General features: G+C 28.5%; 4 protein-coding genes across 4 annotated transcripts in view; 2 read left to right on the top strand and 2 right to left on the bottom strand.

Moving 5' to 3' along the window:
- LOC111675492 overlaps window positions 1–2,094 on the top strand; it is a 25,400-nt gene extending 23,306 nt beyond the window's left edge. Inside the window, exons 7-8 of the mRNA XM_023436262.2 lie at window positions 307–985; window positions 1,045–2,094. Coding sequence (XP_023292030.2) covers window positions 307–985; window positions 1,045–1,532 — 1,167 coding nt within the window. The 3' untranslated portion in view covers window positions 1,533–2,094. The remainder of the gene's footprint in view (window positions 1–306; window positions 986–1,044) is intronic.
- Window positions 2,095–6,445: 4,351 nt separating this feature from the next.
- Window positions 6,446–8,816, top strand: LOC111675510. The gene is made up of 3 exons (XM_023436282.2): window positions 6,446–6,677; window positions 6,765–7,763; window positions 8,544–8,816. Exons 1-3 carry the CDS (start codon window positions 6,557–6,559, stop codon window positions 8,756–8,758), a joined length of 1,335 nt encoding a protein of 444 aa, XP_023292050.2. The 5' UTR covers window positions 6,446–6,556; the 3' UTR covers window positions 8,759–8,816.
- A 1,887-nt stretch (window positions 8,817–10,703) lies between these two features.
- On the bottom strand, window positions 10,704–14,089 carry LOC111675509 (arrestin domain-containing protein 3-like). The gene is made up of 4 exons (XM_023436281.2): window positions 13,943–14,089; window positions 11,589–11,941; window positions 10,948–11,524; window positions 10,704–10,880 (listed from the first exon to the last, which is right to left on the bottom strand). The coding sequence occupies exons 1-4, from the start codon at window positions 14,052–14,054 to the stop codon at window positions 10,768–10,770; spliced, it is 1,155 nt and encodes a 384-aa protein (XP_023292049.2). The 5' UTR covers window positions 14,055–14,089; the 3' UTR covers window positions 10,704–10,767.
- A 4,420-nt stretch (window positions 14,090–18,509) lies between these two features.
- On the bottom strand, window positions 18,510–21,531 carry LOC111675508 (arrestin domain-containing protein 3-like). The gene is made up of 4 exons (XM_023436280.2): window positions 21,259–21,531; window positions 19,364–19,701; window positions 18,762–19,302; window positions 18,510–18,701 (listed from the first exon to the last, which is right to left on the bottom strand). The coding sequence occupies exons 1-4, from the start codon at window positions 21,368–21,370 to the stop codon at window positions 18,670–18,672; spliced, it is 1,023 nt and encodes a 340-aa protein (XP_023292048.1). The 5' UTR covers window positions 21,371–21,531; the 3' UTR covers window positions 18,510–18,669.
- Window positions 21,532–23,120: the final 1,589 nt, after the last annotated feature.

The raw sequence follows: 23,120 nt of genomic DNA, 5'->3' as shown, positions 1-23,120 counted from the left end.
TAGTAAGTTAGTAAGTTAGTAAGTTAGTAAGTTAGTAAGTTAGTAAGTTAGTAAGTTAGTAAGTTAGTAAGTTAGTAAATTAGTAAGTTAGTAAGTTAGTAAGTTAGTTAGTAAGTAAGTAAGTAAGTAAGTAAGTAAGTAAGTTAGTTAGTAAGTTAGTTAGTTAGTTAGTGAAATAATGGACTGATTACCCACTATGATGATGTAGGGTACAAATAAAGAAAATTCATCCCCCAAGAAATTGTTTGACATAATTGTATAAATATAAAACAATTTTTATTAATACAACGCTTTTCATATTTCCAGCTTCCGGTTAAAGAGGAAAACGTAAAATATCTCTGCCAATGGCCATGTACATCGGGACCACTGTGTTTTACATTAATGCTACCATACTCTGGCTTCACACCCGGACAACATATAAAATATTTTCTTGAACTAGACAATCAGTCGCCACACTATGACATTATGGGCGTAGAAGCCTCACTAAAACAACACTACGTATTTTTGGCGCGTAAACCAGTAAAACGTAATTTCTTTACAAAATCATTGGCAAAGAGTTCAATCGTTGAGCGTACATTGCGCTTGACCAAACGTTTGTATGAGGGTAATGTATATATACCAACCGATACTCCAAGGTCAACTCTAAATCTCAACTATATTGTGTTCATACATTATACGTTACAAGTTAAACTGAAAACGGGTGCATTTCATCATGATACGGACATTTCAGTGCCTGTGGTTATTGGCACAGTGCCATTGAGGCAATACGAAGAGGAACAGAGTATAATGCAACGTAACTTTAATCGTGATTGTAATTTGTGTAGCGGCAGTACGTTGGGTGGCAGTTTGGTAACATCACAGCCGACTTTACGTTTGCGACAGGAATTGGAGAATTTATTGGGTTCACAGGATATGGAGGAGGCGGAATTAAATCGGGCGGTAGAAAAGATAATGGAAGATGAACCACCATCATATGATAGTTGTTGTAAGTGGTGTTGCGTTAATATTTTGTTTGAAATATAAAAATAAATTTCTTTTTTTCAGTGCCACCTTCCTTTAGTTTTGCCACTACATTTGGTAGTTTCAAGCAACAGGCCTTGGAAGTGGCCGAACTTAGGACTGAGGAAAATCGTCGTATTAATATACAACTGCCACAATTTCCCGGTTATAATACCTTCAATTCTCATACTCAGGCTCCTAGTCAATCTAATGATTCTTTATTACAATCGGATAATATTTATAATTCATATGGTTCTATATATACCGATCATACTGGTAGATCTCTGGATACTCTCGATGTTTTAAGTTGTAGTGGTGCTGTTGTTGAGGATATGGAAGCTAACGAATGTGAACGTATGTCTGGTAAGCGCTCCAGTAATAATGAAGTTGTAGCTAGAGTTATTGCTGCCGTTAGTGAAAATGGTGGTCAGGCTGATATTGAATCAATTGCAGAGACTGAGGATTATAATGATAATGATTTAGAATCATTAGGATTTTCAGATGAAAGTGAACAGCTTGAAATTGAGAATTAGTATGCTGAGAATGGAATTTGTAATTAGAGTAAAATAAATCAGGTATAGTTTTATAGATATTCGGAATACAATATATATTATAATATAGAGTCCAAATAACATTATTTGTAGAATTAAAATACGTCCGTCCATATTGTATTTTTCTAAAATTTTATGTTAAATTTGAGAATTTGAAGAAACTAAAACGTTTAAAATCTCTCCATGATTTCACGCACTATGAAATAACGAAAAACTTTCTTAATGAAAATCGATCAAAGGTAATGTTATGTAGATATAAAGAACCCGAAAAATAGATGTCCTATGTCGCCATAAGACTTTTATCAAAACATGGATCGAACATAGTTTTTTATAACTTCTCACATGGCTCGAGACTACTCTGCTTATTCTATTAAAATCTCTTGAATATACAGAAATACATTCTACAATATGGAACTTAACGACCAATTGCAAATAATTATACCCTACACCACTTTAGTGGGGAGGGTATATTGGTTTTGTGCTGATGTTTGTAACATACAAAAATATTCGTCCTATACCCACCTTAAAGCATACAAATCGGCTTAGAATCAGTTATTGAGTCGATTAAGCTATGTCCGTCCGTCCGTCTGGCTGGCCGGCTGGTTGTCCATGTAAACTTTGTGCGCAAGGTACAGGCCGCAATTTTCAGGATAATTGGATGAAATTTTGCACACACGCGAATGACGAAGCCTGTAGAAAATTGTTAATATCGGTCCATTATTTCGACTAGCCCCCACACAACCGTACCTCCCAAATAGGGCCTTTGGGCTTATAATTAATTCAAATGATCTATTAAAGTCGAGAAAACTTAGTTTTATAGAACTTTAATTGACACTACCGATTTTTGTAATGATCGGGCTTCATTTGACCCTAGCTCCCATACAAACTCCCCTTCAGAAAATGACTTAATGATCAAAATTCACTTACAAACACTAATGACCCTTTTAAATTCTACATAAATAATAGAAAAAGTAGAATTAACTCCCCCTACCAACATTTATAATGATAGGGCCATATTTTGCCCTACTCTCCTTTGAGCCTTCTTGTAAAAAATCTCTTTTTTTGCAAAAAATAAAAATTTAAATAATCCCCATTTTTAACATACATTCTACTGGTGTAGGGTATCATATGGTCGGCTACGTCCGACTATACATTCATACTTGTTTTATTTAAATTATATTAAAAATTTTACAAACTACAAATTTTCTCTTATAAATTATGACAAATTTTTAGACTAAATTGTATCAATCTAGTGCTAAACTTTTAAAATTATTAAGTAATCACAAATTAAATTATATATTAAATAACTTTTATTTATTTAATTAAATCTATAACTATTCATAATATCACTTTTAACGATTTTATGAATCTCAACTAATTAGAAAAATTATAATATTTTTTAGAATTTGCTTAAATTAATTCTAAATTATAAATGCCTTAAACAAAACTACTAATTTTATTGTGTCTTAATATAAAATTTAATTTAAATTAAAATGATTACATAAAAAGAAATAATGCCTTTCTAAACAATAACAACAAATCTTAACTAATGACAATAATGAATAAATAAATACAATTTTAACATAAATTTATATTATATAGGCAAAAGAAAAAAAAATCAAATGTTATATTTTAATAACAGTAAATGTAATAATAAAATAAAAATGTTAAATAACAGAATATTTTATAAATAAATTATTTAAAATAAAGCTTTTCAAAATAAGCTTTCAACAGTGAATGCTAAAAATAAAGTAAACTCAACGTTTGACATAAGAAAATGATGAAAATTTCAAATAATCAAGTTTGTTAACTTGTTAGTGTCACATTTCATAGCTATAGTCATTTTACACCGTGCAACAGTCATTTTTACACATAAAAATATATGTGAATACTGGAAACTATGGAGCATTAGTATTAACTCTGTGTAGTAAGTTTTTCATAATCAGCTCTTATGCTCCTGTAAAAGGACTTTAAAGTTTAAAGGATATACGAGTTTAAAAGATGGAATTTCAAAATAATATTAAATAAAGTTGGTACATCTGCTAAAACAAAATATTATAATTTATTTCAATTCATCAGAATTAAAAAAGAATCGGAAATCTTACAGAAAATTTGTCACAAAAAAGTACATAGTTTAAAGTTTTTGTGTCGAAAACAAGTAGGAAAGTATAGTCGGGCATGACCGACCATATAATACCCTACACCGTGAGTATATTTTTAAAATTTGTATTTTTCATAAAGAAACTTTTATGTTGAATTTCACCTTAATTTCAAAGTATTTAAGCAATTTATTGATAAAAAAAATTTTCTAAATGACATTTCATTTAGGTCAAACATGGGGACCTTCATTAAATTTGAAAAAAGGGTATAATTAATAATATAATATAGCAGTTAGGTTGAGTTTCAATGCGATACAAATGGTTACAAGACAATTTTAGATGTTTAAGACATTTTTTGAAAGGGGGTTTGTATGGGGGCTAAGGTCAAATAAGGGCCGATCATAACGAAAATCTGCAGTGTCATTTAAACTTATATAAAACTTATTTGTGCCAATTTATTTTATTGAGATAATAGTATTTTTGACATAATTATGGCATAAAGAGCCAAATCGGGAGGTACGGTTGTATGGGGGCTAGGTGAAATAATGGACCGAATTCAACCATTTCCAATAGGCTTCGTCTCTGTGCCAAAAACAAGCTTGGTCCAAATTTCATCGAATTATCTTGAAAATTGCGGCCTTTACCTTGCGCACAAGGTTAACATAAACAGCCAACTGGACAGGCGGACGGACATGTCTTAATCAACTTAGAAAATGATTTTGAATCGATCGGTATACTTTAAGGTGAGTATAGGAGTAATATTTTTGTGTGTTACAAACATCAGCACAAACTTGTAATACCCTCCCCACTATAGTGGTTCTTTTTGGTTTTTTTTTTGTTTTTTTTTCAAGTAAATAATGTAGATAAAATGTACGGATTCCTAACTTCCATTTGATACCAACATATAATACATATAAATATTTTGAAAATTCGTTTGAATATGAGTTCAATCTTTTTTTACATCCATATCAACTTTTCCATGGGTGAAAGCTTTTTTTTCAAAATTTTTACAGGCTGTTATTTATGTCGAATTTCATTGCTATACTCATAGTTTTAAGCCAGTAATGAATGTTGAAGTAATATTTTAAAGGAAACCATATATTGGATATAGCGTATGGACAGATCTTTATACATTTTATTAGACAGTTTGTTAGCGAGATATTGGTTTGTATAAGACATATGTACGACGTATTTAAAGCCAGCGTTAAACAATTTCTGATGAAAAGCATATATAATAGGTAGGGTCATGAACAGATGCAGTCGAATTTTACATATATACTATTACGAATGTTTAAAATTGTTTTCGAAGGACCACTTGTATCTTACCTTTAACAGACAGCATATGTATTCAAAATTTATTGTAAATTTTTTATAAAAGAAAATTTTTATCGCAAATACTTTATAAAATGAATATTTTGTATAAAAAAAATTTCATCAAGAATAGAATTTTTTTCAAAATTTTTCTAAAAAAATATTTTTTTTTTGGCAATTTTTTTATATAAAAATTCATTTCACATAAACAATTTTGATCGAAAATTTTTATTGAGAATATTATGAAACATTTTTTATAAAGAGAATATTTTATTGAACATTTTATATTTGAAGAAAAATATTTCGAAAATTTAAGCGAAAATTTTTATAAAAAAAATTAATTGAAAGAATATGTTTATAAAAAATCGTATTGATTCTATAAAAGGAAAATTTTATTGAAAATTACCTATATAAAGAAAATTTAATTCAAAATATTCTCAAAAAAAGAAAATTTTATTGAAAATTGCTTATAAAAATAATATCTTTTATTGAAATTTGCTTATAAAAATAATATCTTATTTTCTAGAAAAAAAGTTTTATTGAAAAATTTCTATAAAAAATTATTTTATGAAAAGTTATACTACCCTACACCACTTTAGTGGGTTTGTGCTGATGTTTGTAACATACAAAAATATTCGTCCTATATCCATCTTAAAGTATACCAGTCGGCTTAGAATCATTTTCTGAGTCGATTAAGCTATGTCCGTCCGTTTAAGTGCCACTACCGATTTTTTAATGATCGGGCTTTATTTGACCATATCCCCGAAATTTTTCTAGGAAAAGTAAATTTTATCGAAAATTTTATATAAAAAGCAACTTTTATAGAGAATTTAAAAAATTCTATGAAATAATAAAAAATATTCTATAAAAAGCATTTTTATAAAAAGTTTTTTTTTTTTTTGAAAATTTTCTATAATTATTTTTTTTTAGGAATTATTTTTAAAATTTTTGACAATTTTTTTTTTTTTAATTTTTATGGAAAATTTTTATTGAATATTATTTTTAAAATTTTTGCCAATTTCTCTTTTAAATTTTTATAAAAACAATTTTTTATTGAAAATTTTTATAAAAACAAATTTTTTATAAAAATTTTCTAAAAAAATAATTTTTTATCAAAAATTAAAAAAAATGTGCCAAATTTTTTAAAATTTTATCGAAAATTGCACATATTTTTGGACTGATATGTGATTATATGAAAAATCTTAAGTTTAATGTAGCTCCGCCCTATAGTACAAATAAAATAACCAAGTCAAGATGTAGAGATGCATATTTTTCAACTGCTTAATTATTTTTTTTAAATTCAAAATGTGCAAGAGATATTCAATAAAATAGATTAAAACAAATCTAGACTTAACATGTATGTATTTTGCAAATAAAACATATTGAATTATCGATTAACAATTTATTGATAAGATAATAGCAACTGAACGACCGACTGCTAAAAATGATAGCGTTATAAAAATAAGTAAATAATGCACTGACAATAGTAGACAAACAGTTAGCAGTTGCTAGTCATAAGAAAAATATTAAAAGTTAACGCAAGAAGTTATTAAAAAAAAATAAAGTAAATAAATAAATCTCAGAAAAAAAGTGAAGATGTGTACAACATCATGTACAATAGAATTTGAAAATGCCAACCAATGTTATCGGCCCGGTGAAGTTATCAAAGGTCAAGTGATTTTTAATGTTAATGGTACCAGTACTATAGTAATAAAAGGTGAATAACCAAAAATAATAAATGAGTCATAATAATAAGTGTTTACTTCTTAATATTAATTATTTTTCTTTTCCACATATTTTAAAGCTTTATCACTACAATTCGCGGGGTTTGCTTGTACCAGATGGGAAAAACCAGAAAAAGTTAAAAAATCGCAAAAACAAAAACCTAAAATTTATATAGAAAATAGAGAAGATTATGTGTCTACTACAAATTATTTAATTGGTTCAGAAATGGCTAATCTCAAGCCTTTAGAACCGGGAAGATATACCTACAATTTTATGGTACACATACCACAAAATGTGCCCTCCACATTTGATAGTCCTTTGGGTTTTATACGTTATGAGTTAACAGTTAATGCTGATTATTCCGATCATATAGAACAAGTCTATAACTCAGCTATACATATTGAACAATTAAAGGATTTAAGACTATTAGATGCAGCTGTACAATTGCCCGAAGAAAAAGAGCAATTGGAAAAAAAGTCCTGTTTAAAATTCTGGCAAAAGCCGCTACATCTTTATGTCAGTGTACCACAAAAAGCTTTTATAGCCGGCGAATGTATCTGTGTTCATATAAAACTAACAAATTTGGCCAAATTAAAACTTAATTCTATAACCAGTAATTTAAATCGTATAGCTACCTATAAAGGTTTTATAAATGAAAAAACGCCACAAACCACAACCGAAATTACAACAATTGCCTCAAATATTCATAGTTTATATGGTCAAAATTCAAATATCATACAACATTTACAGCAAATTTTTATACCACCAGTCCCGCCCACTATGGCCTTTGATGAATGTAGGTGCATAGGTTTACAATATGAATTGGAAGTTTTGGTAAAATGTCAAAATAAAAAGAGATGGGTTAGAACTACAATACCCATTTTAATGGGTACTGTATCGCTGAAAAGTGATGTTAAAATTGTGCCTCTTAATATGACCATGTACAACAATAATAATGTGGCTTCAATAACAGTCGCTAAATCAATGGAAGAGTTGACTTTGCCATCTGTAATGGATATGCAGCCGAATATCGTTGTTATGCAAGCGACACAAATCAGTGCTTCGATGGGATCTTTGAGTAAGTTCTTATTATATTTCTTGTATACATTTTCGTATCAACATCAAAAACAGGTATTATATAGACGAGAACTAAAATAGATACGACCGTCCAACTCTATATTGACAAGTTTATATATTCTATATATTCTATGGACTAGTCTATATATAATGTATAATCTGTGGTCTAGTCTAGCGAAAAGGTATAACATTAGTGCTATAGATAAATCAGTTTTTAAAATATCGACTAGTCTATGAACTATTTTATAATCTAGTATCTTGATCAATCTGTTGGCTGTTGAATTAATGTATAAATCTAGGACAATTTTTTTGCTCCTGACTAGTCTATGGCTTAGATTTTTATAAATCTTTGGACTAGTCCTTTAAAGGGTCATTCACATGATCACAATGTCTAATGAAAAAGTAAAATGAAATTCTATAATCGTTAGATTTATATTTTCTTGTGTTTACACGATTGTTATAAAACAATAATAAAGTAAGATGGTAACAGCTGTTTTACTTTTTTGTATAAGTGTACATAAAAATACATCCTAAAGCTTTGATTGTTCTTCGAATAATTTCAAAAAATAAAGAGAGCCATATAACTTGCGAATTGACCACACTTATTTTCTCTCAACTGTCCCATTTATACTCTTTTATAAAAATTTTTGACAGTTCATATTACTTGTGTGCTCGTGTGAAAGGGGCTTTAGAAATATTTTTATAATTTGTTTAAATTAATTATTTGATTATTATATTTGTTTAAAATATTCAATTAAATTTTTCTTTTATTTCCCTATAGCATCCACTTTCAAAGAAGCTGAATTTATGACTGGTGTTCAGTTGAATAAAAAAACTCGACATCAAATTACTGGAGATTTAACAGATTTTAAGCCAAAATATTTATATTATGATTTACCAGAGGAACTACAAGAGAATCTACAAGACGATATACCCACAACTAGTCAACTAAGTAGGGAAAATAATGAATATACAGAGAAGATCGAAATGTTATGATTGACGATATAATCATATTAATAAAGAATTTATATTTAAAATTTTTATATAAAAAATATTTTATATTAAATGTTCATTTATTTTAAACGCTGATCTCCGTAATACTAAAGAGCTCTCCATAACTGACTCTCTCATGCGTACATCAATCGCGATCAGATATTGGTGAAGTCACATTTATAACTGTTTTACTTATCACTATCGATAGCTGAAAGAGAGCACAAAACTAAACCGCTAGACACTTTGACGTATATTGACAATTTTTTATGAAAAATGGAGAAAATGTTTTCGAAGAATATCTTAGGATATAATCTTTTAAGCATGTAGTGACATTAAATGCTAAAAACTAACTTATTGTTCTTTAGAAATAACCTTTAACAGTGAACTCAAATTTATGCTCTATATCGAGAAAAATTTTAAAAATCTTGAAACACCGTTGTCCCATGTACGTGAAAGAGTTAAATGTGAAAATGTAGTGTCACAATAATGTATTAAATAACAAACAAACTTTTTAAATAACAAATTTTTTACTCTCTGTCAATTGATGATTTAAAGCAGATATAGATGAAGTTCTCTCTTATAAGCTCCTCCACTCAAATGCTTCATTTATCACTTTTTCGATAGCTGATTTAGAGCAATTGATTAAGGGAATATTGAGTTTGTGCTGATGTTTGTAACACACAATAATATTGTGTATACAATCGGCATAGAATCATTTTCTGAACCGATTTAGCTCTGTCTGTCCATCTGTCCATTCTTCTAATCAAACTACATGACGCAATTCGAAATTGGTTAACATCGGAATTTTCCGAATTGCGCTTTAAAGTTCATAATTATGCTTAATATACTCGTATCTTCATAAAAACTTGCAAAATCAAGTTCTATACTAGACTTGATGACCCTCATGAACTTTATAACTATAGGGTCATATTGACCCTATCCCCTATAAAAAGATCCTTCAAAATTTAACTTAAATATCCGCAGTTGTATTTAACAATAAATGGCTTAAGTATATCCGAGGAAAACTACAATTCAATTTAAATGCATTATTATGTAAACTAAATCACATTTTATTTTTGTAACAGGTGTAGGGTATTATATGGTGGCCTCGCCCTACTATAATTTCTTACTTGTTATACCCACTATCAAAAAAGATGGGGGCAAATTGATTTTGTCATTCTGTTTGTATATACATACATTCTAGGTCCATATTAAATTCTAAAACGATCTAGTCATGTCCGTCCGTCTGTCTGTCTGTTGAAATCACGATAGAGACCACATGGAAAGTGCTAGACAGTTGGAATTTTTTATAAGAATTCTCTATTGATAAGGTTTGTTTGGTATTGAAAATGGGCAATATCCACTTCTTCAGTTAGCTTATAAATCAAAACCTCTGTAGCAATTTTTTTAGGATCAGCTCTTTCCCGATAAGAGGTCCCCTTCTGAAAATAACTATGAAATGTTCCGCTCAGCAAAGAGTTGTGAATGAGATTAGAGTGTAGTGATGAAATTTTAAATAAACAAGTTTGAGTATCGTATTACTCATACGCTCACGGTTTAAAAATTTAACATGCAAGTAAACATTTTCACTTGCTTCATGTTGTGTTTGTCTCAAAAGTTGATTAGTGCTAGTTTCTTTTTTTTTTGGACCAGCACTAAAAGTTTAATACTTTTTACAACGAAAGTGACAGGTAATACTTCGGTACGTATGAGGAATAAATTTGTATTATGCAATCGATCACAATAGAATCTGTTGCATAAACAATTAGGAGTATCTGAGAAAGTTCCAGATAATATCGACAGAATATTGAAATACACAATACATTTTGACTGTGCTCAAATATTTCAGTATATTTTGATACTCTACTCTCCTTGATAAGTATACCATGGACATCTCCTCTGTTATCTTGAGAAGCTCCAAAGTAGACTTTAACAAGCGTGGACTTTTTATAATTTTCTAGTTTTATTACAAAAATTTATTAAAAATTATAAAAAATATATTTGAACATACTTTATGAATACGTGGGATACAATGGACTAAATCCTACATGACGATTATGTTCATCTAACTCAATATCTATAAATGGTGAACCACTACGTATAGCTTCTTCAAAGGATGGAGGACCTAAAATCAAATAAAATATAATACAATTAATTTATATCAATATTTAAAATCCATTTAAAGTATTTACATAATTCCTGATAACTTGGTGGTAAATCATTATCACTTTCCTCATCCAAAATCAGATCAGGTGCCGTTGGAGTAGTCGCTATAAAATTATCACTTTCAATGGGCTCTGTTGATGCAAAACTTTCTCTTAATGGTACATCACCAATAAATATTGGTAATCTTACACTCTTAACTTTCTTTGCATTACAACCTCCTCCTGTATTTAAAATAACTTGTAATATATAATTTACACGTAAAATACCCGTATTCTCAGTAGTGGGTGGTGTAGAAACTATTTGAAAATCACCATTAAATATACGAGTAGTTTTACAAAGATTATCATAAGTTTTTCTATATAATATGGTAATATCATCACGTGATTTGAGATGCGGTGAATGGGCAGTAAATCTCATATTACGATTAAATTCTATAGAATAGCCATTGAGATCGTACATTGATTGATTTTGGATTTGAAGTGTAAACTTTATCCTTTGACCAATAGCATAACCTCCAAAGGGTATTGAAAGTGTAGCAGTAATTTTGCCGCCCAAACAGAACCAACTACTGGAATTATATATATCCTCACTTGTAACAGGAGTCTAAAAAAATGTTATTATTAATATTCCGAATTAAGAAATGTCAATAAGAAATCTTGTCACTTACCCGAAATGATGGATTTAAATTTAAATCTTGTGATTTTATCACAGTCAATGGCTTACTGAACGTATTATCGAAACGTGATGGCCTTCTTAGCATTAACGCCAGTATATAGCGTATATGACCAAAGCGTCCTTCACAAGCGGTGGGACATTCTAGAGGTAGTTGTATTTCAAATGGATATGTATAAGTTCCGGGTTGTAGGGTTCCTTCTCCATGAACCGTAGTCACGTTGTCTATATACAGTTTGTTTGCTACAAAATTAATCGACTCATTTGTATAGTTACCATCTGAATGTTTTCGTTTTTGATTTTCGGACCAACATACTTTACCCTCGCCACGAAATATGATACGTATGTCTAAAATAAGAGAAATATATAAGAAAAAATTTATTTTAATTTGGTAAACTTATGACAAATATTTTCATTCAACTTGATGGGACAAGAGGTTATTAAAGAAGAGGTCCGTTAAATAGGTATGTTTCTTTAATTACTCGAACTCCAAAAAAACTTTACAAAGTGACACATTTTACACAAGAATTTTTACCTGTTTTATTGCTCTTTTATTGGTCGATTAAGTGCTTTATGCCATTTACGTCCGTCCGTCTGTTAGTCCATGTAAACATTGCAAACTACAGATCGCATTAAACCAGACTTGATTATACACCCTACACCACTTTATTGGGGTTTGTGCTGATGTTTGTAATGCACAATAATTTTGGTCCGTCTGTCCGTCCGTCCGTCCATCTGTCTGTCTGTCTGCCCGTTCATGTAAACCTTATAATCTAACTATAGTTCGCAATTTTGAATATAATTTAATGAAATTAAGTCCCAGGGACGAAGCCTATTGAAAATGGTTAATATCGGTCCATAATTTCACTTAGCACCCATAAAACTGAACCCATCGAATAGGGCTTTTAAGTTCATAATATATTCGTATCTCGACAAAAAGCTGCAAAACCAAGATCCATACTAGCCTTGATGACCCTCATGAACTTTGTAATTATAGAACCTCATCCGATTCTACTTTTACTCTTTACTGCAGAATAGGAAAAGAAAAATAATTTTTTCCCATCTCTCATACAAAATTAAAAGTTGAGCAACAAAAATTTCCCGCCAACAAATGAATTTTAAATATTTATAAATGTTTGTCTGAAGTCCTTCTGAAGAAGTAATTTTTATGTTATTTTTGGTGTTGTTTTTGGGAGTGAAATTGAAGGCAATTATATAAAAAACCTCAAACATATTTTTTTAACTTACTCGAAGTCATTACTTCTACAGAAGAATAAAACGATTAACTTCATGCTTCTTTTGAAGTGGTGATAAATGTAATGATTTTGGAAGTACTTTTTTTGTTGTTTTTTGTTGGAAACTATTATTTATTTTTGCTCTAAAATTACACGATAACAAATTGCATTATTATCGAAATTTCATCAGAAATAATCATTTTAAGAGATAGTTTGCATTAAAATCTGAGTTTCTCCCGAATGTGGTCAATATTTTGAATTGACCGTTTTTATCATTAAGTTGTTACGTTATGGCGACGATTGTTGACAGAGTTTAAGCTTAGGAAAAAAGACTAACTTAGTGATTTTCTGAAAAGTAATATAAATAGCTTTTTTCATAAACGGCGTTTTAATATTTTCGATTTTTTATACTAATTCCAAATATGTATTGTTATATCAATATAAAAAGCTGATATTAGCACACTATTTGAGAGTCTTGCAAAAATTTTTTTTTGAAATTATTAAAATTGTATATTAAAAACCTCAGACATATATCGTTGTACATACCAAAAAATTTTGGTGAATTTGTTAAATATTGATTGTGTATTTTTGTTTTTATTAGAAATCTAATTCAAGGTTGAACAATGAACTTCAGGGATGGTAAATGAAATTTTCAAATTGTACAAAATTTGAATGCATTCCGAACCGTCTTCTTCAGTAAGTAAATTAAGTTTTTTTTTTTGAAAAGTGTAAACAATATAAAAGCGATCGCACCAAAATATAATCTTAAAAATTACTCTTTTTGTTAGATGTTGTTTGATTGTAATCTCTTCCAGTATTCTTTTCAACATCCTCCCTCGAAGTTTAGTAAAAAATCGAACAAAGTCGGTTGTTAGAAATAAAATTTTAAAAAGAAAATGGGTCATTGGTGTATCATTGTACGTTTGAAGAGCTAATTGTACTAAAAAACTACAATTGTGTGAATTTTTCCAACCCTGCAACAAACAAATACACTCCCTACATTCCTAAATATATACGTGTGAATATTTTTCTAAAACATTTATAGAAACATTTAATGTTAATATTTACATTAGCCGGCACAAAGTACTAACTACAACAAATTTAATTTACTTACCTCTAATATCTTTGGCGAATGAAGTCTTTAAAATTATCGCACCGCAAAGAATTTCTCCACTATAGTAAACACCATTGGAATTGCTTAACTCGAATTCACATATTGAAGACATTTTTCAAAAAAAAAGAAATTATTTTATTTTATATTTTTTGTATTTTTTAGTATATAAAATACTAATGTGTATACACATAATTTAACTTTTTATTGATATTAATATTTGTTTAAAAATATTTGAGAAATTTTAATGTAAAGTGCGTAATTTAATATTTATTTCATAAAATGTTCTTAAATTCTAAAATTCAATAGAATTAATAAAATACAAAACAAATTTATAAACATTGTATCATACCAGTTTTTAGAAATTTGTACATAAAGAGTAATATGTATTTAGAATCTAAATACATATTACTCTTTATGTACAAATTCGAAATTTTAGATTTATTCATAATACTTTTCAAAATGTAAACACAAGTCAGACATGGAAATTTGATATTTTAAGTATGCAACAAGAGCTATTATTAAAAACGCTGAAAAAAAACTTCAAAACTATATATGAGTTGATTAATCTGCTTAAATTTCACTACATGTCTTTAAATTCCTTAAGTGAAAATCGAATACATAAAATATAATATATTTTTTTTTAGAAATTTGCAATACTACCGAAGTTTCCATCTCTGTTATATGAAAAAGTATACAAAACAGACAGAGGGAGAGAGAGTATTAGATAGATAATAGTGAGACATTATTTTAGAATTCTCTTTTATATTAAATTTTGTGTTAACATATACCCTACACCACTATATTTGATATAGCATAAGTTGATTAGTCACGTTAATATGCTTTAAAAATAAAAAAAATATTTTCTGAGTCGATTAAGCTATGTCCATCCGTCTGCATATCCAAGTAAACCCTTTGAGCTGAATGACTGAAAATTGGTTTATAATTTCACATATCCCCCATACTACCGGACCGAAATATTGCTTTTGTCCTATTTTTGCGTTAAATGTTATAGTATCTTTATAAAAGTTGCCATAAAAAGTTGCCTTCAGAAAATAAATGTAAAATATTCACTAATAAACACAAGTATCACAAATAAATTCAGCACAAATATCTTTTATATGAACATAAATGTTAAAGAGATTGGCCCAATTGCTGCCTTAATCTTCGGACTCTTTGATATGAACCCTTTATCTCATAACCACTACTACTAACACTGTCAATTTTCGTAACGATCGCTCTTCAGTTGACCCATTACAAAAATGAATTGAATGTCCACAATTCACTAAGTGTTATAGTCACTTTTTGGAAGTGAATCTTATATGAGAGCTGTAACCAATTAATCATGGCAATTATAGACCGATCTTGTTTTTTTCGGAAAATAAGTTGAATGTCCATAATTCATTAGCCACCTTTCGGAAGTGCAGCAGAGTGATCCAATATCTTTATTTCTTACTTAGTTATGTACATTTAAGTGGTTTTCGGAATTGGACCTTATATAGGTCCTGATAATATGATTTCTATACTGAAAATAATTCATGCTCAACTTTCGTAACATCTATTTTCGTAATATTTTCAAAAATTTCGTGTATAATACGAAATATTATTTAAAAAACCCCTTTTCTATTTTTACGAAAGTACGAAAACCTTTAGTAATATTTTTTTCTTAAATTTTAGCGAAATTAAACATAATGGTATTAATTATATTATGATTAGATAAAACTACAACATTTTTATAAAATTTAAGAAAAAGTATAATATTATTCTCGAATTATTTTCATTAAAAAAAAATTGAAAATTCGTGTGGAGAATAATTTTGAACTAAAATTAGAAAATTTATTTAAAAATGAACAAAAATGTTTGAATAAATTAATATTTCATAAATTTTACCATATTTTTTTTTTCCAAATTTCCTTTTTTTCAATTTATGTAAATTATTTTTTTCAAAAATATTAAATACTAAATACTAAAATATTTCGTACAATTTCGTATATATTACGAAATAATTTCGTGGTGCGACACAACGAACGATTCGTACAATGTACGTAATTTTTCGTATATATTAGCCATTGATTTTTTCAGTGTATTTAAATTATATACTATTCATAGTTTTGTTTCGAATGTTTTGAGTTTGAACATAATAGATCCTTTGGTAAAAAAATAAAAACTTAATTATTTTCGAGATAAAAACTTAATTATTTTCGAGATAGTCTTTTTTTAATCGATTTTAGTCTTTACTGCAGAATAGGAAAAGAAAAATAATTTTTCCCATCTCTCATACAAAATTAAAAGTTGAGCAACAAAAATTTCCCGCCAACAAATGAATTTTAAATATTTATAAATGATTGTCTGAAGTCCTTCTGAAGAAGTAATTTTTATGTTATTTTTGGTGTTGTTTTTGGGAGTGAAATTGAAGGCAATTATATAAAAAACCTCAAACATATTTTTTTAACTTACTCGAAGTCATTACTTCTACAGAAGAATAAAACGATTAACTTCATGCTTCTTTTGAAGTGGTGATAAATGTAATGATTTTGGAAGTACTTTTTTTGTTGTTTTTTGTTGGAAACTATTATTTATTTTTGCTCTAATATTACACGATAACAAATTGCATTATTATCGAAATTTCATCAGAAATAATCATTTTAAGAGATAGTTTGCATTAAAATCTGAGTTTCTCCCGAATGTGGAAAATATTTAGAATTGATGTTTTTTAAGTATCTTTAAGTTGTTACGTTATGGCGACGATTTGGATAGCAGTTGTTGACAGAGTTTAAGCTTGGGAAAAAAGACTAACTTAGTGATTTTCTGAAATGTAATATAAATAGCTTTTTTCATAAACGGCGTTTTAATATTTTCGATTTTTTTATACTAATTCCAAATATGTATTGATATCAGCTTTTTATAGGGGAATTACCCCTATAAAAAGCTGATATTAGCACACTATTTGAGAGTCTTGCAAAAAAATTTTTTTTTTGAAATTATTAAAATTGTACATTAAAAACCTCAGACATATATCGTTGTACATACCAAAAAATTTTGGTGAATTTGTTAAATATTGATTGTGTATTTTTATATATTACGAAATAATTTCGTGGTGCGAAACAACGAACGATTCGTACAATGTACGTAATTTTTCGTATATATTAGCCATTGATTTTTTCAGTGTATTTAAATTATATACTATTCATAGTTTTGTTTCGAATGTTTTGAGTTTGAACATAATAGATCCTTTGGTAAAAAAAATAAAAACTTAATTATTTTCAAGATAAAAACTTAATTATTTTCGAGATAGTCTTTTTTTTACCGATTTTACTAAACTGCTTACACAGAAAAAAACTGAAAATAACTTGCAATTATCATAGTAATTATCAAGCAAGTTTAGCACATATCTATAATCAAAATGATGATATCAATTACCTAATATATATATTTTTTTCCAAATAACTAATTAATCAAAACAATTAATGACAATATTTAATAAAAATAAAATTTATTTTTTATCAATGTATTAATCAAATGAGTTAAACTGTTTGGTAGAGAATTATTTAAGAATCGACCTTTAACAATGCGTTCAGCATTTACAAAAAATATCACTTTATTGTCACAACTGAACATATGAAGCATGGAGCCGAATAAGGGCGTATAAACCATTTGGGAAATTTTACAGGAGACGATAAAAACATCATAAAACTTTAAAATCGGCATTTTTTCCTACTTTTTTCACATATATGCATAAATATAACTCACATCTATCCCTGTGCTAAAACTCAGTAAAAAATTCGAGTCACAACTTGCCAAAATTAATACTTGAAATTTTGCTAAAATGGAATAAGGGCATATATCCATATATTTTAGTAAAAATTGTACTTAGAAAAATCTTTCTTAGAAAAATCTTTAAATCGCACCTTATTGCGTTATTGTCAAAATCAGCGAACCACATTATTATCTTAGTTCATTATCAAATTGGATAGGACCTCTTTAACTAAAATAATCCGAAAATAACAAGATATAATATTTTTTTAAAATATAACTATAGTTATGGATATACGCCCTTCTTCTTGTCCACACATTCATACTTAAAGAATTCATTCAATAATAATCTTTTTTGCAATATAATTAAAAAATTAATAAATTTGAAATGTTTTCCAACCATTCTGCAAATTTGGTGCAATTAGAGTTAAAATTTATACGATTTTTTACAGAAAAATACATTAAATTGCTAATATTTTTACCCCAAAAATAAATAGTATTTAAAAATCGTGCTTTTAAAACTATCTATTTTAGCGAAAAATTTATATTTTTCAATTTATTTTTTTATGAATAGATGTAAAAAGGTTAGTTTAATATAATTATGCGAAAAAACGCGATTTTGAAAAGGTGGTCTTTACGCCCTTATTCGCATCCATGCTTCATATAAAGAATTTCATAAATTGTCTCATAAAATTAAGAATTATTAATATTCCTAGAAAATGTTGTTCAATCAATTAAAAAATTAATTGAATATTCAAAATTCGAATGATAATTGCCCCAAGTATCTAAGTTTGTCTACAGAATCACATTTCGAAAATTCATTTATAAAATAATGTTTATTTTGAAGAAAAAAAAAACATAAAAATGTACTTACAAATTAGCGATTAGAATATTATTACTTAATTTATAAATATTTCTAAAGTATATTTGAGGTATAAAAAATTATAATTTAAACGATTTTTACAAAAAAGCGAAAATTACTGCGAACATTTTTCGTGAGAAGGCGGACCTATAAATATAATAAAAAATATTTTGTACTAAATGCTAATCACAAAAACATTGTACTTACCCAAATCCTGATAACTTGGTGGTAAATCATCCCTTGTTTGATCATCCAAAGTTAGAGTAGGTGCTGTGGGATAATTTTCCATCGCATTCTCTCTCATTGGTATAGTACCAATTAATATGGGTGTGTGTAAACTCTTATCCTTATTACAGCCCGCCATATTTAAAGTCATCTTTAGTAGATATTGAACCTTAATAATATTCTCACCTGGAGTGGAAGGAGTTGTAGAACCTATTGGAAATGTGCCATCAAAAATACGCGTAGTCAAACGTAAACATTTTATATCATAGGATTTCTCATATATAGTTGTCTCATCGTTACGAGTCTTGAGTTTGGGTTTATGAGCAGTAAAGGTAATTTTACGTATAAATTCTATGGTGTAACCATTAATATCGATCATTGATTGATTTTCTATATGTATCGAATACTTTGCAATTTGACCTATGGCATAGCCACCAAAGGGTAATGTAAGTTTTACATTAATGCTACCGTTCGAGCAAAACCATAAGCAGGAATTAAAAATCTCCTCAGTTTCAACGGGTATCTAAAAGGGAAAGAATAAAAGCTAATTATGGAATAAATTATTAAAACATTTCACCAGTCACCCTTAAAGCTGGACTTAAATTTAAATCTTGTGGCTTAACAACTGTCAACTCTTTATTGAATATATTATCGAAACGATAGGGTCTATTAAGTTTGAGCGTTAGTGTATAACGTATGTAACCATAGCGACCTTCACACGAGGAGGCACATTCAAATGGTAGAGCTATTTGAAAATTGTATGTATGAGTTCCAGCGGGTAATGTTCCCTCACCATGAACAGTTGTAGTATTATCAATGTACAATTCCTTGGATTTATAATGTATAGTGTAATTAACTTTTCCTTGTCTTCTAGTTATTTTCCAACTAACTTTCGCCTTGCCGTATAATGTTATGCATATATCTGAAATGAGATAATGATAGAATTTTGTTTAGTCCACCATTCGGCTCAGAATCATTTCTGAGTCGATTAAGCTATGTCCGTCTGTCCGTCCTTTCATGTTAACTTTGTAATCAAACTACAGGTCGCATTTTTGAAGATAATTCAATGAAATTTTGGTACATTATCATCTATTGTCACAGGGACAAAGCCTGTCGGTATTTATACAACTGGAGATAATTCAATGAAATTTGGCACGTGATCTTTTATGGTGCCGTAGACGAAGCATGTTGAAAATGGTTTATATCGGTCCATTATTTCACCTAGCCCCCATACAACTGAACCCGTCGCATAGGGCTTTTTGGTTCATAATTATGTTATCTCGACAAAAAGCTGCATGAACCAAGTTCTATATAAGACTTGATGACACTCAGGAATTCCATAATATTAGGTCCTCATATGGGTTATTTCACGAAGACACCTTTTAGATTTGTTTAACGATGAATATACAGATTTTTTTAAAAGTAAATAGTTTGGACTTTCGTATGACATGGCAAAATTAAAATATGAAGATGTCTTCACGCAGTGAAAACGACTGAAATATGGTCAAAAACTGAGTTTTTTTATATAAGGGATTTCATGTCAAGTGACCAAAGATTTGAAACAGTTTGATTTTTTAAATTAAAAATTTTATAGACTTTTTCCCGAAACGGACAACTTTTACTTTTTGCTTAAAAATAGCTTAGCTCCTTTCCTTTTTAAAGATTTTTAGTCGCTCAAAAGTTGAGTCATTTTATATGAAATCCTCATATACATATGTATTTCAAAACCCTGATGTCGGACTCTGAAAATTTTAATGGGCCAAATGGCGGCTTGACAAACATACTTTTTTATTCCAACATACACTACACTTCCGCATTTAAGTTAATGTAGAATTGATCGTAATTTGTACACCCAACATCAAAAAAGATGGGGGGTATAGTGATTTTGTCATTCCGTGTGTAACACATCGAAATATTCTTCATAGACTCCATAAAGTGTATAAATTTTGGGCCCTCATAAGATTCTAATACGATCTAGCTATGTCCATCCGTCTGTCATTTTTTTGTCACGATAGCGTTCACAAAAAAGAGATAGGAAGAAAAAATATTATATATTAATCAGAAATGGAAAAATGAAAATGGACAAAATCGGTCAACAATTTCACATAGCCCCCATACAATTATACCCCCCGGAATATAGTGTATAAAGCTTCAAACATTCATAAATTCGTTGTTTATAAAGCAAATGTCACGAAATTTCTCCTAAGTCAAGTTTTTTGACTTCCGAAATTAAATTCTGCATTATGGCGGATTAAAAACCATAATTAGCCCTACCTCCCATATAAGGTCTCTTTTATAAAATTACTATAATGCTGATTACTGGCTTCAAATAATTATATGGCGACGAAATTCGACATAAACAAGATATGTATGACCCCAAATAACTCTATGAACTTTTGTGGGGATTAGTCCATATTTGACCTTACCCCCCTTTAAAGTCCCCATCAGAAAAATACCTTAACACTTAAGATTTACTTACCTTTGACATCTTTGGGAGTGGTAGTATTTAGAAGAATTGCACCGCATACTGTTTCGCCACTTTGATAAACTGCATTAGGTTTGTTCAAATTAAATTCACATGTTGAAGGCATTATTTGGTAATATTTTTATTTATTTACTAATTATATTCTCAAATATCATATAAAGTTTACATCAACAGTTGTTTGGTTTTAGTAAATTAAAACAATGAAAAAATAAACGTATATATTCAGAAATTAATTAACCGGCAAATTTAAATGCGTCGTTTAGTATGCATTCTTCGAAATATTTTTTGTTACTAAACATTTAGATATTTCATATACATGTGTATATATAAATGCTTCCATGGGGGCTCACGGTTGCCAGATTTATCAATAAACAATACATTTTATGCTTCTATTAATAATTAAAAATTACTCAAAAATGTCAATAAGTGTTTAATTAGTATTTTTCGCATTTAAAATCGTAAGATCTGGCAATAGTGAGAAAGCAGATATTTTATATACATATACATATAAATAATATATTTGGTTGGTTATCACAAATGTTTGAGTGATAACACATCAAACATTTTAACAAAAGTATTATATACAATATTGTCGAATCTTAAATACCCTTCAGCTATAATAAACATTTATAAATTCTAAACATTTTTAACATATATATTTAGTATTTATTTTGATAAGATCCCAAAAACATATTGAACAGATTTTTTAAGGTTTAAGACCATTTATGATATCCAAAACTCAAATTCTTTTTGCAGAATCTGTCAGAGTTAATTTAATAATTTTTTTCAAGTTTCTTTAGAAGGTATTCAAAATTACCTATATCCCTTATACCATAATACACACTAATGCATTTTAACAGCTTTAATCAAAATTTTATAAATTTAATGTAGTTTTTTATCGGTCCATATAAGGTCCACATACAAAAATTTGTAAACTGAATTAAGAAATGAAAGTATCCAACAGAAATAGGTCTTGTGTATATATAGAGTGATTTTTAATTATTTTCCAGTGTGGTCCATAGCTATATAAGTTTCACTTATAAAGATCACTAAACGATAAAGATCTTTCATTTGATAGTAAATGTAAGTATATCTGTTTTTGTATTAACTAATTTCGAAAAATGTTTTTTCGATCGTTCTATAAACAGTCATAGCATAAAATCCAAAACCGAAAATCATATTAACGAACAACATAAATCATACAACGAACATATGCTTAATAAATATATTGGGATAAAATTTGTCATGAATATATAAATCACTCTGCGAAATAATTGGTCGTAGCTTCCATATTAGGTCAACTCCCGAAAATCACCTGAACGCATACATATCTTTAATTAATTAAGATATTAGCTTAATAACCAACTTAAATATATATTGTGAACATCTTTCCGGATTGAACCATAATTGTTCATAGCTCACACATATTGGGGTAATATAAGACTTAAATATATATTGTCAACATCTTTCCGGATCGGTCTATAATTGATCAAAGCACACATTAACTGATTTTGTTGATTACTAAAGATATTTCAAAAAAATTTGAAATTAATTAATTTTGTGTACAGAAACGTAATTCCGTAAAATTTTTGTAAAATTGGTTTACTATTTATTTATTTATTAAGGTAGAATTACCCGAACGTTGCCGTTCACGTACTGCAACGTACCGTACCGTTACCACGTTTGTGCACTTATAGAACATTTAAAAACGTAACGCTTGTCTTGGAAATAAACACAAAATAATTTAAGCTTAACTAACTATGAACCGATTCAGAAACATTTATGATAAATTTTATTTCGATATTTATACCCTACACCAGTATAGAAGCGAGGAGATTATTCATCTACGCTGCTGT

The sequence above is a fragment of the Lucilia cuprina genome, chromosome 4 (assembly GCF_022045245.1).
Source record: "Lucilia cuprina isolate Lc7/37 chromosome 4, ASM2204524v1, whole genome shotgun sequence".
NCBI lineage: Eukaryota > Metazoa > Arthropoda > Insecta > Diptera > Calliphoridae > Lucilia > Lucilia cuprina.
Note: the sequence above shows the minus strand (reverse complement) of the source record. Positions and strands in the feature narration are given on the sequence as shown.